This window comes from Lissotriton vulgaris, chromosome 2_2, assembly GCF_964263255.1.
Source record: "Lissotriton vulgaris chromosome 2_2, aLisVul1.2, whole genome shotgun sequence".
NCBI lineage: Eukaryota > Metazoa > Chordata > Amphibia > Caudata > Salamandridae > Lissotriton > Lissotriton vulgaris.
The window spans coordinates 316,567,504-316,584,891 of record NC_141688.1 but is presented as its reverse complement, the minus strand read 5'-3'; the positions used below and the strand labels follow the sequence as shown (position 1 = coordinate 316,584,891).

Here is a 17,388-nt window from a genome sequence, read left to right as displayed (position 1 = left end):
CACCCCGTTCAACTTGCAGACACGAGCATGATCTCTGGTGGATCTCAGCCCCTCAGCAGGTAGTAGACCGTCGGGCCGCAACTAAGAAGTATAAAAAAGAAAAAACTAGATAGAAGCCTTTTTCCGTTGATATTATGTTATGTTGATTTGTAGAGCACACTGTTCACCCGAAGGGGTATCCAGGCGCTTGGGGAGGCGTGTTGTTCCCAAGGGGTTTAAATAAAGAGCCAGGTCTTCGGCTTCTTGCGGAACTCAAGAGGAGGCTCGGATGTTTTGAGGGAGTCATTCCAGAATAAGTTATCTCCAGTTTTGGTTTTGCGGATGCAGGGAATGTGTGCTAATGAGAGTGAGGCAGAGCGTGGGTGTTTGGTTGATTGGTGAAAGTGTATGAAGCTTTTCAGGTATTCTAGTTCTATGTTGTGTAGGGGTTTGTATGTGTGTGTGAAAAGTTTGAATTGGCTGCGCTTTTGAATGGAGATCCAGTGAGGTTTTCTGAAGTGCGGTGTAATGTGGGTGCAGCATGGCAGGTTGAGGAGGAGTTTTGCAGCTATGTTCTGGATCGTCTGGAGTCTGTGTAGGAGTTTTTGGAGATTCCAGGATAGAGTGTGTTGCCATAGTTCAGCCTGCACGTAATGAGTGCTTGCGCAATGGAGAGTCTGGTGTTCTGAGGCAGCCATTGGAAGATCTTTAACAGCGTGCGTAGGATGTGGAAGCAGGAGGTGTACACAGCGTTGACTTCAGCTGTTATGATCATCCTATATTTGTATATCATATAGGATGATCCGTAGATTTCTTGCAAGATTTGTGGGTGTTGGTTCTAGCCTGAAAGACACTAAAAGTTCATTTTCCAAGCAATAATTCTGCACTTTACTCCTCAGCTGTTGTAAAGAAATCCTGGACGCACAACTGCTACTTTGTGTCAATGATACAGACATAAATCCTGCCCTGTGGGCAACGACTTTTGACATATAGCCTATGCAGCCGGAATCAGTCCTCTGCTGTTGGCAAGGATTCCTGGAACCAAGTTCATTAGCATAATGTATCTGATATAGGCAACAATTTTTCTATTACTCATCTGCTAAAGGCAACAGTTACAGAATGGTCACTTCTGCAGGCAATGGTTTATGGTATAAATATTCTGCAGTCTGCTAGAATCCCTAATTAAAAAAAAACATTTAAAGATGACAAGAATTATGGACATAGCCTGGAAAAGGTGGACTGTTGCCGGGCGGAAACTATTTGTGGTTTAAATCATATTTTGAAGATGGTGAAAGTCCTAAGCAACACTAAACGTGGGCTTTGAGAGCTCGAGTTGTGTGCGGGTCGTGGAGTGTCCTCCCACATCGACCACTGACATCCAGTTTTGGGCAGCCAATGTGCCCACAATAAAACAAAAGCAGGGTTTTCCAGGAACCAGACAATGGATACATAAGAACCTTTTCCCATCTTTTCAAGTGTGCCCCCCAGAGCTATATGCAAACCCAGCAGACCTGCCAAGCAGAATTTGCCACTTTAATGTAAAAAATGATGCTCACAGCTCACATCCTTCTGCTGAGCTCAAGGAGCCATCCCTGCCCTGCTCTGTGTCACCAGAAACGTTCGAATAAGACCAGCATTTCACTAAATATAATCCAAAACCATATCTCACCCATGACTACCTTCTGTGTTCACCAAGACGTTTCCAACACCAGTAATTTGCTTTCTCCCTTTAGGGATCAATAGGAGACAACTGACTGTGTGGAGCGTCCCTCTTAGAGGGGAGGAAAACAGGGCCCTGGTAAATGGACACTGAGCTTTGGAGTTGGTTCAGTTAGTGGACATCCTAAACTGATGATAGTTCTTTGGGGGGGAAGCCAGGGTAGCTTTTCGGTTGTGTGGTTTGGGGCCTTCAGCACTTTGGTGGCTTGGAACATTTCTGGCAGACACGGTATCAGCCAGCTGGGCTCAAATTCAATGAGTTGCCTTCTCCTTGCGCCTACGGCTGATGAAACACAGGACAGATCTAGCACAGCTCACTTGAAGCTTTGGAATATTTAGTGAATCATCAATGTTTCCATTAACTATGGAGTATAAAGAAGGCTGCTGTTTCTTTTGACATTTGTATTCCTTTTTACCATTAGATATATGTAAAAAGAACTACTATTCATTTTAGCAGAGCTGGCTTGATCTGAGATTGAGTTTTATCTGCTGTGTACTATTGTGTGCCAGGACCAAACCTACTCCCACCCAACTCTTAGAGTGCTTGGCCTGGCTTACCTCGGAGAATCAAGCCTAAGCAGGAAGTACTTCGGCGCTCCAATCAGGAGTGTAATAGTCCACAAGGACCTCGAACGCCAGAGGTAAACAAATGTACCCACCACAGACACTGCCCGGTGACCACTGACTACCTCAGGACCCAGTGAAATACCCTCACAATTACACTTAATGTCTGTCAGGAAAAACCGAATGCAATACACATGCTGTGGTCTGGGATCTGAGATCAGGCAATGCTATCTGTATAATAAAATCGCCTGGTGAATATTTGTGTTCGATGAGATGCAGGTATGGTGTGAGGAAAAATCATCAAGCGGAGTCAAATACTCCTGCCAAGAAACTTGACCACTGAGGGCAGTTTCCAGCAAGGAGAGTAAAAATGAACGCTGCGTAAGAGACCAGGAGGAACACATGGATCAGCAAGTGGCCATTCAACGTATTTACGGGGGTCTCTTTACTGTTATGGGTATGACCAGAAGAAGAGGAGGACATGGGAAGTGCAGAAGGATTCACTGAAAGGTATTCATGAGTTTCTATTCAGTGGAGAGGATTACAGAGAATATTTTTGCTTCAAATTTGTGGGTTACTTTGCACCCCTTAGGGAGTATTGTACCCAATCATATGTAGGGGCTCTTCATGATTGGCCCTATGTCCAGAAATGTCTCTCTCCGAGCAGCTGCAGCCTTGTACAGGCATTGCTCCAAATAAAAGAGTTGTTATTGGGTACCACACAATCTTTTTTGGATTTAGCCGCATCAATTACCACTACAGACTAAGTGAACTATACACTGCCTGGCTTTAGTACTGTATGGGGTTTAATCCATTGGACACGCCTGCACAGATAAAAACTCAATCATAAGTGATTAGCAGTGTCACGAGAAAACTATGCATGTATTTGCATGTTCCCTGTGGGTCGTCCCTCAACAGCTTGCTGATGTTTCTCTTAAAGCCATTTACAGTAATCTCTTGACCTTCTGTGGTTGAGATATTGGATGGCGAAGAACATGAAATTGAGAGGGTATTGGCTTTAGTAGGTCTATGTTGTCCACTGATGCATACCTAGTGTTGTCAGAAGTCACGTACAATAAAAATGTACCTTACCTCTGTTCTAGGGACTCAAGACCAAAATCCAAATAGGCTATCCACAATCACAGCAGCAGTTACCATCCCTAAAGCGCACGCATATCTCTCAATGCTAACAAAGAGGCAAGATCAGATCATATGCAACATATTTGAAAAGTAGGAAGGGGAATACGTAGGGGGGGGGGCAGCCAGAATCGGAGGGAGTATGGTGCTTCAGTGATGAGCTTCAACTCAAACATTCCTCCGCTATTTCACAAACACACACCACGAGTCACCATGGGGCTCAATGTGGCCAGGAATGTTGCTTATATTCGAAAAGCTGAAGAGGCGGAAGCTTGCACAGCGCGTTGAAGGACTATGGCAGCCATCCAGGGTCGGTCTGTCATGAAAAATAGTGACCAACAGCAGCTTAGAGTTTTTGTTTGTTTTTTTTTAAACAGTTTTATATACACGTGAACTTGACCCGAAGGTATCGGGTGTTAGAGCACTTTACATGGCACCAGTTGCGTTAAATGAGGACACATTAATTATTTTTTTAGGCACGGGGAGATTAAGTGATTTGCCAAGAATCACAGGATGTTCAGCATCGTTGCCGAGACTTGTACTCAGTTCCCCAGATTCGAGGCCGTCCGCCCTAGCCGTTAAGCCAACTCCTCTCCCCAAGGGGACTGTCGCTGAAACCTATGCGGCTATCCATGCCACAGACCTGGACAACCGTAGAGCCAGCAGCAGAGCTGATGCCTGCCACACCGGGGACACATTTTTGCAAGCGTCCAGTAAGAGGCGACAAGGATTGGTAATTGAGTACGGTCAAGTAGGAGATTCTGCCACACAGTCTCCGCCTGCTGGGAAAAACGTTGAAGGTACACAGGGATGGATGGACTAGTGTGCACCTATTTTTGGACTAAGGAGGCTTCTGGAGTGTTTCGCAGTTAGGAGACCGGGGGTGGATCCCAATCACTACAGGATCATTTGGCTTGGCACTCACGTCCTTATCTAGCCAAAGAAACATTATTGTAGTGAAAAATGCGCATCAATGACCAAAAAAATAAAACAAACAAAAAAAAGCTTCCTCATTTACAGTGCTGTTCAGATTTACTGGAGCAGGTAGGAAAAGATGGAAGCCACGCACCTAATGTGCCTGCCCCAGTGAAGAACACATAAGTTCCAAAGCTAAAGAGGAATTTAAACTCATGCTGAGAAGGCCAGGAACCAGGACTAGAATTAGGAGAAAGGACTCAAGAAGTATAAGCGGAACGCATAGCACATAATTAACTAGCATTCACAAAGCCAATAAGTATCACCTATGCAAGAACTGTTGGCTTCGCCAATGTGTTTGTCATGTTATACACCAGCGTAGATAATGTTCAGCATGGATAAAAGCTAGTGGCATAAAGGAGAGTGGCATGGAGGGAGTAGAGTGTCAGAGTGGAGTGGCATTGATTGTCAGAGCGGACTGGCTGGGGCAGAGTGAAGTAAAGTAACGGAGTGGCCTAGAAGGAAGTGGTTCTGGAGTGGCATTGAGTGTCAGAGTCGAGTAGAGTGGCACAGTGGAGCGGTGTTGAGTATCAGGGTGGAGTAGAGTGGCAGAGTGGAGTAGGGGTTGACGTGCTTGGAGTGGAGAAGAGGGAGTTGCGTAGAGCGTAGTAGAATGTTGTATAGTGGAGTAGAGGGTTGTAGATAAGTGTGTTGCGGGTGCATTGGAGTGGAGGGGTGTAAAGTATTAGTAGAGTAGAGCGGAGCGCCACAGAGTAGAGTGGAGGAGCGTAGAGTGGGAAGGTGTAAAGTGAGAGGCGTAGAGTGGGGGCGTAGGGCGGAGTGCAGTGGTGCAGGGCAGAGAGGTGTAGATTAGGGTGACGCAGGGCAGATGAGAGAGGCGTAGAGTGGATTAACATAGTGCAGTGGTGTAGACTGTATCTGTACAGCAAAACATGGACCTGCACTGCCCTACCCCCATATCATTCTACTTAAGGCCTTGACAACTTCAAGATCCACAAAATAAAGACTATAAAACAGGTCATGCTCTGAAAGGAAGGCCATCCCATCAGCTTGACCCACTTAGCCACAAAACCACGACTCCGCTTACAATCTCCAGGTTAATTCAATGGCTTTTGACAATATGCAACTTTTATGCACAGTCTCCATTGAGAATGCTCAAAGCTATCCAACCGGAGCTGTGTTCTCATTTACCTGTGGCGGATACCAGATTGAGATAAGAAACAAATACAATTGAAGAAGTCTCACAACACAAATGAACTCACTATAGTTCCCCTTTTACACACTAACCTAGATGACATGGAGACTGCTACCTGACGGAGGAGGATGTTGCATTGCAGGCTGATCTAGGAACCAGGGGACGCCTTAGCTCACTTTATTAAGAGTGCCTAAGCAGAAGGATTAATATACATTTCCCTTACAACAAGTCAACAACAATAGATAGTCAGACTAAACCTACATCCAATATCTACTACCCTGGTTCCAGCTCTTTTTGGACCATCATCTATATTTTGATGAGAATTACATGTACAATATTGAAATACCTTTCCAAGAGAGTTTTGGCAGTACAGACTACAAATAGATATATACCGCCTAATAATAAGAACGGCTCGGACAGACGAGATTCCTCCACAGAGAACTATTTGTTCAACAGGATGCCCCTTTGAGCATAATAAAACGTTACAGACATTTCTACGCACCCTAATAGCCACGGGAGAAGATATAAGGACACTATCTTATCTTTCACTTTGCCCTGAAGAAGTCCCAAGAGGACGAAACGCGTCGGCTGTAGCTCCTGTGTGTGTTTTTTTACTTACAACTGAACTCAATAAAAGAACTCTTAAAGAACACAAGTAACAACTAATGTGATTATTGCTGTTAACCTCATCAAAGTTATCAGTTATTGTAAATTCTGAAGTGGTGCACCTTGACCTTGTTTAAAGTATTTCATAGTTCATGTTTTGAACCAACATTGTAACGGTGGGTGTTTTTGAAGTGTGCACACATATTGTCCCATGTATTATAGTGTGGGTCTAAACCAATCTTGGGAGAATATTTGACCAGGTGCTGTTCTGTTGGGAATCCTCCACCGTTGTTCTTTTTCTAAAATGACATGGAGACTGCGCTGTAAGCATAGGACATGGGAAGGTAGGTGGCATTCAGAGGCAGACGCTGTACGGGAGTTTAGAATGTGCTGCCCCTCGAAGAAGCCAATGCTTCAATCATGAACAGTTTCTCTTAACTCTCAGCATGTGTCCTGAGTTGAAAGACTGGCATGGCATATATACCTCTAACCTACAAAGCTGGATGTGTGAGGGCCTATCAGGTACATATTCCGATGACCCTCAGGAATGCAGATGCTCTGACCTAGCAGGGTGCGCCACAGATGCACTTTTATTACCATCACAGAAGCAGAGGATCAACCATGCGAAAGCTGGTCGTGGGCAGTATTGGCTAGCCCTCAAAGAAGCCAGTGCTCCTTTGATGGAGGGCCTGGTAAGTGGATATTCCTTAAACACCCATGTGAAAACAGGATATTGCTTGAGTGGTCCTGGCATGAACAGATTCTCTTACTACTCCTACTTGAGAGAAATCAACATGAGCAACTGCTCGAAGACTCAGAAATAGAAGTGGTTTGCTTCATGTGAACTAGGCTTAGACCGATACATCAAGACCTCCGAAAAACATAGATTCCAGGTCTCAAGTACTTGCAACTGCACAGACTACTTGGCCTGAATGAACCAGGTCTTCCCACTAGCGACGGTCTGCAAGGACAGACTCGTCAAACACTCAGAGGTCAGCTATCCTCTTTGAATGGGGGTGGCTGGGTGGATTCCACTGACCGCAGAGAAGCGGAGGGTCCTGCTCGTATGTGCTGGACAGATTGATCACACTCAAAAAGATGCAAAACTCCTCAACTGGCATGATATGGACAAATTCATCACACTTAGAAAAAGAGGCATCATTTCTCGAGCTGGCATGCCATGGAAAGATTCATCAAACTCAGGAAGAGAGGCATTACTTCTCGAGCTGCCATGACAGATTCATCAAACACAGAAAGAGAGGCATTACTTCTCGAGCTAGCATGACAGATTCATCAAACACAGAAAGAGAGGCATTACTTCTCGAGGTGGCATGACAGATTCATCAAACACAGAAAGAGAGGCATTACTTCTCGAGCTGGCATAACAGATTCATCAAACACAGAAAGAGAGGCATTACTTCTCGAGCTGGCATGACAGATTCATCAAACACAGAAAGAGAGGCATTACTTCTCGAGCTGGCATGACAGATTCATCAAACACAGAAAGAGAGACATTACTTCTCGAGCTAGCATGACAGATTCATCAAACGCAGAAAGAGAGGCATTACTTCTCGAGGTGGCATGACAGATTCATCAAACACAGAAAGAGGGGCATTACTTCTCGAGCTAGCATGACTTGGACAGATTCATCAAACACAGAAAGAGAGGCATTACTTCTCGAGGTGGCATGACAGATTCATCAAACACAGAAAGAGAGGCATTACTTCTCGAGCTGGCATAACAGATTCCTCAAACACAGAAAGAGAGGCATTACTTCTCGAGCTGGCATGACAGATTCATCAAACACAGAAAGAGAGGCATTACTTCTCGAGCTGGCATGACAGATTCATCAAACACAGAAAGAGAGACATTACTTCTCGAGCTGGCATGACAGATTCATCAAACACAGAAAGAGAGGCATTACTTCTCGAGGTGGCATGACAGATTCATCAAACACAGAAAGAGGGGCATTACTTCTCGAGCTAGCATGACTTGGACAGATTCATCAAACACAGAAAGAGAGGCATTACTTCTCGAGCTGGCATGACAGATTCATCAAACACAGAAAGAGAGGCATTACTTCTCGAGCTGGCATGACTTGGACAGATTCATCAAACACAGAAAGAGAGGCATTACTTCTCGAGCTGGCATGACTTGGACAGATTCACCAAACACAGAAAGAGAGGCATTACTTCTCGAGGTGGCATGACAGATTCATCAAACACAGAAAGAGAGGCATTACTTCTCGAGCTGGCATGACAGATTCATCAAACACAGAAAGAGAGGCATTACTTCTCGAGCTGGCATGACAGATTCATCAAACACAGAAAGAGAGGCATTACTTCTCAAGCTGGCATGACTTGGACAGATTCATCAAACACAGAAAGAGAGGCATTACTTCTCGAGCTGGCATGACAGATTCATCAAACACAGAAAGAGAGGCATTACTTCTCGAGCTGGAATGACTTGGACAGATTCATCAAACACAGAAAGAGAGGCATTACTTCTCGAGCTGGCATGACAGATTCATCAAACACAGAAAGAGAGGCATTACTTCTCGAGCTGGCATGACAGATTCATCAAACACAGAAAGAGAGGCATTACTTCTCGAGCTGGCATGACAGATTCATCAAACACAGAAAGAGAGGCATTACTTCTCGAGCTGGCATGACTTGGACAGATTCATCAAACACAGAAAGAGAGGCATTACTTCTCGAGCTGGTATGACAGATTCATCAAACACAGAAAGAGTGGCATTACTTCTCGAGCTGGCATGACTTTGACAGATTCATCAAACACAGAAAGAGAGGCATTACTTCTCGAGGTGGCATGACAGATTCATCAAACACAGAAAGAGAGGCATTACTTCTCGAGCTGGCATGACAGATTCATCAAACACAGAAAGAGAGGCATTACTTCTCGAGGTGGCATGACAGATTCATCAAACATAGAAAGAGGCATTACTTCTCGAGCTGGCATGACAGATTCATCAAATACAGAAAGAGAGGCATTACTTCTCGAGGTGGCATGACAGATTCATCAAACACAGAAAGAGAGGCATTACTTCTCGAGCTGGCATGACAGATTCATCAAACACAGAAAGAGAGGCATTACTTCTCGAGCTGGCATGACAGATTCATCAAGCACAGAAAGAGAGGCATTACTTCTCAAGCTGGCATGACAGATTCATCAAACACAGAAAGAGAGGTATTACTTCTCAAGCTGGCATGACTTGGACAGATTCATCAAACACAGAAAGAGAGGCATTACTTCTCGAGCTGCCATGACCGATTCATCAAACACAGAAAGAGAGGCATTACTTCTCGAGCTGGCTTGACTTGGACAGATTCATCAAACACAGAAAGAGAGGCATTACTTCTCGAGCTGCCATGATACGCACAGATTTCTGAAACTCTCAGAGAAGCCAGTGTCGGCTTCCTCCAACTCTCACAAATGTAACATACTCCCACTAGGCCAGTTCTCAGACAAATTCCACTCACCTTCAGGGCGAAGAACTTGATGAACTTGTCCAGGTCCTTTCTGTCCTGGGCATTGAGATCACTGTCCATGGCATCAGGAAATCTATATGGAAGCAGAATAATATTCTCATTCATAGAGCAATCAACGGTGTAAGGCATCACAATGTGTAGGGTTCTACCAGACAGAAACTGAGGGACATGCTAGTCTGTACCAAGGTCCTCGATACTAGCTTGGCCTCCATCAACTTTTCACAACAAAGCTTCATCTGTGTGGCCACAAGGCAATTGCGCCAGAGAAGAAGAACTCTCATCCATTATCCATTCAGCTAAAGCTCCAGTGACACAAGAAGCACAGCAATGGGCCATCATGCAAGCCAAGAAAAGGAAAGGAATCACAGTGCAGTGGGTCCCTCAGAACCACGGGCCCCTGTGCCACTGCACCTGCAGCACCACTGTCAGCTCCTGGTGGATACTGTGATATTACCAACTCAAAATGGCCATTTACGGAACTATCAACACTTGGAATTACTGACCATTGCTCCTTGCCTTCCCGGCTTGCTCTACAACCCCGGAGTGTTCCCAGCAATGCCTGGCATCTCTTACTGCCAGAGCAGTTTGCTTCTGGTAGCTATCCTTGCTTGACTCAGTTGAAGCGGCTATGGTCTGATCACACCTCGGTGAACGTGCAGCCACTCAGCAGTGCCTTCAGTAACACTAGATGGCCATAGGCCCTTCTACTCACCTGCATCATGTCAACTTTCTTTCTAGGCCACGGCATTATTCTTTGGAATTTATTTCAAAGACAGTTCTGCGCCTCTAGCTCTGAAGTCATTTGGCTTATTCAGCACAATTGTGCTCCCAAAGCAGTCTTAATGCATGTAGGTTTAATTATTTGCAAGCCTTCGTTCCGAAGAGACTCTTTCGCACTTAAAGTGGGTTGGAAGTCTTTTGAAAACATGGCAGAGGGCTTCTGGCAAAACATGAAACATTCCTCTTGCAGGGACTTCCCGACTCGCTGTGCAGCACAGGCAGATGGGCCCTACTGTCCCTTTCTGAGTTATCCAGGGACCTGTGTCTACCCTGTAACCTCAGAGCCATTGGAGGGTGGGGCTTCAGGAGGCTATCCTTCTAAAGCATGAAACATTCTCAAGAGACACTTGTATGCCAAGCAGCGGCCTCCCCAACCCATCCAGGTGTTTAGTGTTTAAAAACCCCTTGGCTAAAAAAATTAGACTGTGGATCTCTGCAACCGTGGTAGGGCAGCTTGGAGTGCCTAAAGACAACATAAATCAAACCAAAGGTTTCAAAGCAGAAAACTGAAAAAGGTCAAACAACAGAGATAAACACAGATTTCAGAAAGGCGATCCACCCATGAATAACATTCAGCACCTCTGGAACCTTGATGGCCACAAAATCTCCCAAGAAGGCGCATGACAATAGTAGCCATCCTATCGCCTCAGTGAAAGACCCAGTGGGGCACAGCTCTTAAACACCCCAACAGTAACGAGGAAACCGGTGACAAATAGAAATGCTAAAACTTAAGAAAATAAATCTCCATCAGCAATGAGACATGAACTTTAGAGGAAAGCGGCTTTGTCATCCACTTTGTCAAATGTGAAATACCAAGATGACGATAGGTATGGGACGGAGGAAAGTCCCAGGCTTTAGAATCAAACATTGGCAAAGCCAATAGGTCTCACTGATGCGAGCTGTTTCTTTGGCAATGTTTTGTAGCTATGTTGTACTGCTGAGACACGTGGCTTAAACTAGTTTAAAAAAGTACTAGGACTAGGCCAGCATTTGCAACGTCATAGTATTTTTATAACAAGCATTGGCACAGCCAATAGGTCAGGCACTTGGGACCTTTTACGTTTGTAGCCATGCAGCACATTATCCTGGATGCTACAACATCTACGGTTACTTCACATACCACTGTTCAAAGGTCAAACACACCCAAGGATGGGTTTCTGTGCTACTTAATAAAAATATAATAAAGTCTCTTCGGAATGCAAAAAAAGTGTATTTCTTTAACACTAATAGACACAGAGATGTGTACTAATATGCATTGTTCGTCATAATCACAGAAAAAGCAAGGCATATTATCATTCACTGGAAAGTTTTCAAGTGAAGGAAAACAATCGAGGTAGGATATCATGAACTGAAATGTAATACGATGTATAGATAGACCAGCGTTTTTGATCAGTATATTTTTAGCCTTTAGGAGCCTATGCCGGTGTTAATTATGTGGTTTTAATAGTTTTTAGGTCGTGCCCAGAGCAGGGCGCGTCATGTGCTGCTTGCTCGACTTTTAGTAAAGGGGTCAAAAAAAGTGCTGCCAGATGCTGCCATGACCTTGAGCGTATATGCGCGGGCAGGCGCTTTGCGTGCCTCTCTCCCCCACCACAGATCTCCACTTTCATTTTATTTATTTTTTATTTTGAAAGTTTTATATAGCGCAAACAAGATCTTTGCAGATATCAGAGCGCTTTACAGACGAGGGGTACAACATGTGAGTAAATAACAATTGGGGTGGGGAGGGTAAATGCAGGAGCGTAGTCAGATAAATACATCAATGGTGATACAAATAAAAATAGGTGGTAGCGTAAACAATCAGGTAAGTCAGTAACACAAGTCATACAAAATTGCAAAAAGATCAGTAGAACAGGATGGTTCAGCAATTGTAAAAATCTTTCCTAGAGATTATTCAAGTGTATTTAGCCATGAGGATAGCCTTTACTTCTTTCTTAAAAAGTATGGTGGAGGAGATGAGCCTGGTATCAGGGGGGAGTGAGTTCCAGATCCTGGGTGCCATTCCTGAGAAGGAGCGTTTATATGTTTTTTCCTTGCGGAATTTTTGGGGCTTTAGCAAAAGATTGTTTGTGCCTCTCGTGTTTCTGGAGCCTCCAGAAATCGTCAGCTTCTGAGCGAGGTATCCGGGTGAGCTCAGGTGGACAGCCTTGTGCGTCATGCAGGCGATTTTCAAGTGTATTCTGGCTTCAAAAGGCAGCCAGTTCAGCAATTTCAGGTCAGAGGAAATGTGTGAGTGTTTTTTTTATCCAGTGATGAGTCTCGCTGCTGCGTTTAGAGAAGCTCTTATGGGTGCCGTAGTAGTTCAGGGGAGACCGCAGAGGGCGATGTTGCCGTAATCTATTCGAGGGATGACTAGTGCTTGAACCGCAGTTCAAGCACTAGTCGCGAGTGCACCCCTATTCGCAGCTGCACGTTTTGTTTTTTCTACTTTTGCACGTGCACTAGGAGTGCATCAGTGCAAGTGTCTGCAGTCTCCTTCAGCCCTGCACTCCTCCTGGTCTCCAACTCTGCGTTGTATTGATTCACGCCAATCCTTCTCCTGCTGTCTATTGCCTTTTGAGCCACACTCAACAGCGGTCCCCTTCGCCCCCCCCTTTCTTCTTCAAAATCTGTCTGTCCTCTGACCTGGATTACGATCTGCTTTCCATTTCATCCGTCTCTCCCCGATGCCTCACCGCTTCCTCCATCCTGCCCTCCACACTCCTCACTACTCAGTCAGGCTCTTTTCATCCTTGTGCCTTCCTCCCAGCCCTCCTTCTGGATATTGCTGTTGTGATCTTTGGTTAATTTATTGCTGAAAACTCATTTGCTATTTCTGGTTCCCGTCAGACAGTATCATAGCCCTTTTTAGCTCTCGAAGTTTATTTTCCAGACTTTTTCCAAGTTGCCTCTGACTTTGTTTTCTCTGCTTGGTGGTAAGCTTATTTACAGTACATTTATAGCGCGAGCCTAGGGCACTGGAATGTTTTACAACAGAACCAGTTTACGTTAACATTATTTCCTGGGCACAAAGAGAATACGTGTTTTGCCCCAAATCACATGCTGCTGAGCCGAAGTCGGGATTCGAACCTTTGTGCAGCAGTGATTCAAGGTTGGCAGCTACAGTCACTAGATTTACTGGCCCACACTGGTGTAGGAAGTGTGCCCCCTTTCTTGAACTATGACCGCTCTCGTACTGGGGAGGAATATCAATCCAGACTTCCATCTCCACCAGTTTTGGAAGGGCAGCATCGTAACAGGCAGTGTTTTATTCTGGGCTGCCCCTTTAGAGTGGCCTTGACGTGTTAGCTCCCGTGGTTTGCTGGAGGTTTCTGATCCTTGCATTTGCATCTCCAGCAGGTCACAGGGCACTGTTCAAGCGAGTTCACTGCTCCAGCCCACCCCGAAGGAGGCCAGGCTGCAGTAGATGAACACTGTGGGGAAGGTGGAAGGACGCCGAGACATAAAACTTTGGAAGCGCAATAGGATGAGCAAGTGAGCAGAAATTAATGTACAGCGAGGCTGGGATTCTAATAACACTGATCAGGCACAGGGGATTATAAGTTTTATTGAAAACGAAAAGCATGGGACCTGTGATACTAGCTGCAAAGGGGACAGTGTTAGATATATGACTGAAAGCAACATCTTCTGTAACTTATTTTGTTAGCCTTTCACCTACAGGTAACGGATATGAAATATAATGCACACATCTTAAACGAACAGTTGATGTTATTGCACCAAGGATATTGTGCTGCATGACTAAATACTTATAAGGTCCCAAAGGCGAGACTTATTGGCTATGCCAATGCTTGTTGTGATTTATATTGAATGGATACAACGTGTAACAGGGAATGGGTGGTAGATAGATTTTGGCGTTTGTATGCTTCAAGTTAGAATATTTGTGAAATGTCACAAGTCACTATTGTTTGCATCTCGAGGAGGGTCTGTGCGTTTATGTCCCTTTCACTCGGGTTAAGAAAACTCAACAGCATTTTACAATGATTCCAAGTTAGCTATTTGAAATGTATTTTTACACCAACAATGTCAATGCCTGGCACATTCTCCAGAATCAGAGGCCTTCATGGTGACTCAGGGAGGCTCCATACTCAGCCGGGCTCCATACTCCTAGATAGGGAGCCGTAAAGCCAATCAGTAATGGCCCTGTATGGAGTCTCTGAAAGCAGTGACCACACCAGCCCCATGGGCTCCACTCCAGTGGAACTACATCCCAGATCAGGGGAGCTACTCAGGACCAGTTTCCCGTTGCGGTCCGCCCCATACTGGACAGATGCCTCATCAGTGGGAGAAGCCTGGAGTGTGACCTCCTGAAGCGGTGAGAGGCCACTCATTGAGATCCACAGCGGGCACCAAACAGGCACCAGGCAGAGGGAGCGATCTGCGCATTCAGTGTAGATATAGCTCTGCTAAGGGCGGCACGGACCCCCCCCCGCCCCCACTACCCTGCTGAGGAGCGGTGCAGAGGCTCGCCTGTAAACAGGTAGAATCTTGTCCCAGAGCGGGAGGTCCTTGTGACAAGTCTGCGAGTAGCATCTACAAGGACGGGCGGAGTCACAGCTATGAGCACTTCCATGGCAGTCCACGGAGGCTTCGTATGATGCTTCTCTTTCTTTACTGAAGCAAATACAGCAGCCAATGAACTTTAAACAGCATAACCAGGATGGCCTGCTCTCCTTGTATACACCAATCACAGTTCCCCAAATGGGGATAAATGTCCTGAATCCCATTGTCCCTCCTCTGTCTTTGCTGCTGCAAGTTAAGAATATGCGACATTATCTTCATTTTATGTGATTTGCATATTGTTACTGTTGTTTGAATACTGCATGACTATTAAGTATGTGGGACCTCGTTCAGCGGTATTTATGAACGACTCTGGTATCGATGGCATTTAGTGGAACGGGACAGACAGTCCTCTTTTCACTGCTACGCTATATGCGCAAGCACGAGCAGATCTACCGATCGGCTCCTCAGGGATGCGCTGCTTTGACTAAACGAGACACGGCTTTTCCTGGGAGTTTTTCAATGGGTGGCTCCTTCCATAATCAATAAAATAATAATAAACAAATAGTTTTAGTTTACAGGTCAGTTTTATAGGCAAGTTTATCCTTTTGTTCTGAAGAACTTGGGTCACCCCTGAGTTGCTCTTTCCCTGAAGCTCCTCCACATCTCTCTTAGGAAGATGGCATACTACGACAAGGATGATGATCAACGGGCTGATTAGAATGATTATGCGGCGTTCGTGGAGGTGCCTTACGAGCACCAAATAGAGGAGCAGTTAGTAGAAGCCCTAGATTCACACATACAGGGTGCAGTTTTATTTTTTTTATTTTATTTAATAAAATGTATGTGTCAGCGCAACAAATACCCAAAAAGGGTTTCTGCCGCTGTGAGGGAACAGCAAGAAACAGGGAAGAACTACTGACCGAAGAGCCAGGTCTTCAGAGATTTGCGGAACATGAGAAGATTAGCTTGTGAACGGAGGGACAGGGGCAGGACATTCCATAAGACAGGACCCAAGTAATAGAAGGAGCGTCCTCCCATACGGGAGAGTCTTGTCTTAGGGACTTGGAATTTTGCAAGAGTGGAAGTATGGAGAGTACGCGAAGGGACTTAAAGATGAGCTATGCGTTGTAAGTAGAGGGGAGATGTAGCATGCTTAATGCGGAACATGTAAGTAAGGGCCTTGAACATGACCCGTTTCTCCACCGAAAGCCAGTGGAGGGTCCCATGCAGCCTGGAGGCCGAAACAGTTTTGGAAACACGGCATAGTAATCTAGCAGCAGACTTTTGGACTTGCTGCAACTTGCGTGTTACATCCTTGTTAGCGCCCAGATAGAGGATGTTCCCATAGTCCAGGCTTTAAGTAATGAGGGCCTGGACTACGGTACGCTGGGTATGAGTAGGTAGCATCCACGCAATCTTCCTCAACCATTTTAAGATGGTAAAACAGGTAGCGGCAACCTTGGTGACTTGCTGACGCATGGATAGTGAATCGTCGATGATGAAACCAAGATTGCGTGCCTGGGTTGAGTGTCGCAGGAGCAAACCCATTTCTGGAGGCCAATGTTGGGAGCCCCAGAGATCTTTCTTTGCCCAGAACCTCTGTTTTTTTCGCCATTAAGTTTTAGAAAGTTGGCATTCATCAAGGTCATAACTTTGCTTAAGCCTGTTTTGAGGATAGATGGCTCGGAAGGCTTACCTGCTGAAAGGGAGAAGATAATTTGAGTGTTGTCAGCGTATGAAAATAGCGACAACCTGGAGTCTTCTACCAATACTGCCAGAGGTCTAACGAACATGTTGAAAAGTAGGGGGCTGAGAATTGAGCCCTGTGGGACCCCATAAGGTGAAGAGTAGGGTTTAGATTTAGCAGTAGAAGAAAAGACCTGGAAGGTATGATTGGAGAGAAAGGATGAAAGCCAGTTTAGGGCCATCCCAGTAACCCCAGAGGAGCGGAGGGCCTTAATAAGTACGGTATGAGAGACCATATCAAAGGCCGCGCGGAGATCCAGCAATACCAGGGCCATGGTTCTGCCTGCATCCAGGTTTTGTCGGAGCATTTCAGTCATATCTAAAAGTGTGGCCTCCGTAGAGTAACCTGTCCTGAAGCCGGATTTGGAAGAGTGATGAAGCTCATTGGTTTCGATGAACCTGGAGAGAGGACCATTGATGTGTCCCTCCAAAATGTTTGAGAGTGCAGGGAGAAGTGAAATAGGACGGTAATTTGAGGGAATCGCAGGGTCCAGATTAGGTTTTTTTTAATAATGGGACGACCATTGCATGTTTCCAATCTGGAGGAACAAGGGACTCCCCAAGAGAAGCGTTAAGAAGGTCAAGGATGTAACACAGTGATGGTTGTTCAATTTGCTGTCAGACTGTGACGGGAAGTAAATCGCAGGAGGATCCTGATTTTATTTTATTAAGGAGTTGAGTAAGTGTCATCATGTCCAGAAGAGGCCAGGTATCAAG

General features: G+C 45.4%; 1 protein-coding gene across 9 annotated transcripts in view; it reads right to left on the bottom strand.

Moving 5' to 3' along the window:
* ATG13 (autophagy related 13) overlaps nt 1-17,388 on the bottom strand; it is a 391,361-nt gene that overhangs the window by 361,470 nt on the left and 12,503 nt on the right. For all 9 annotated transcript variants that reach the window (XM_086959657.1, XM_086959658.1, XM_086959659.1 and 6 more), the window contains exon 2: nt 9,637-9,718. In XM_086959657.1, coding sequence (XP_086815783.1) covers nt 9,637-9,705 — 69 coding nt within the window. In that variant the 5' untranslated portion in view covers nt 9,706-9,718. The remainder of the gene's footprint in view (nt 1-9,636; nt 9,719-17,388) is intronic.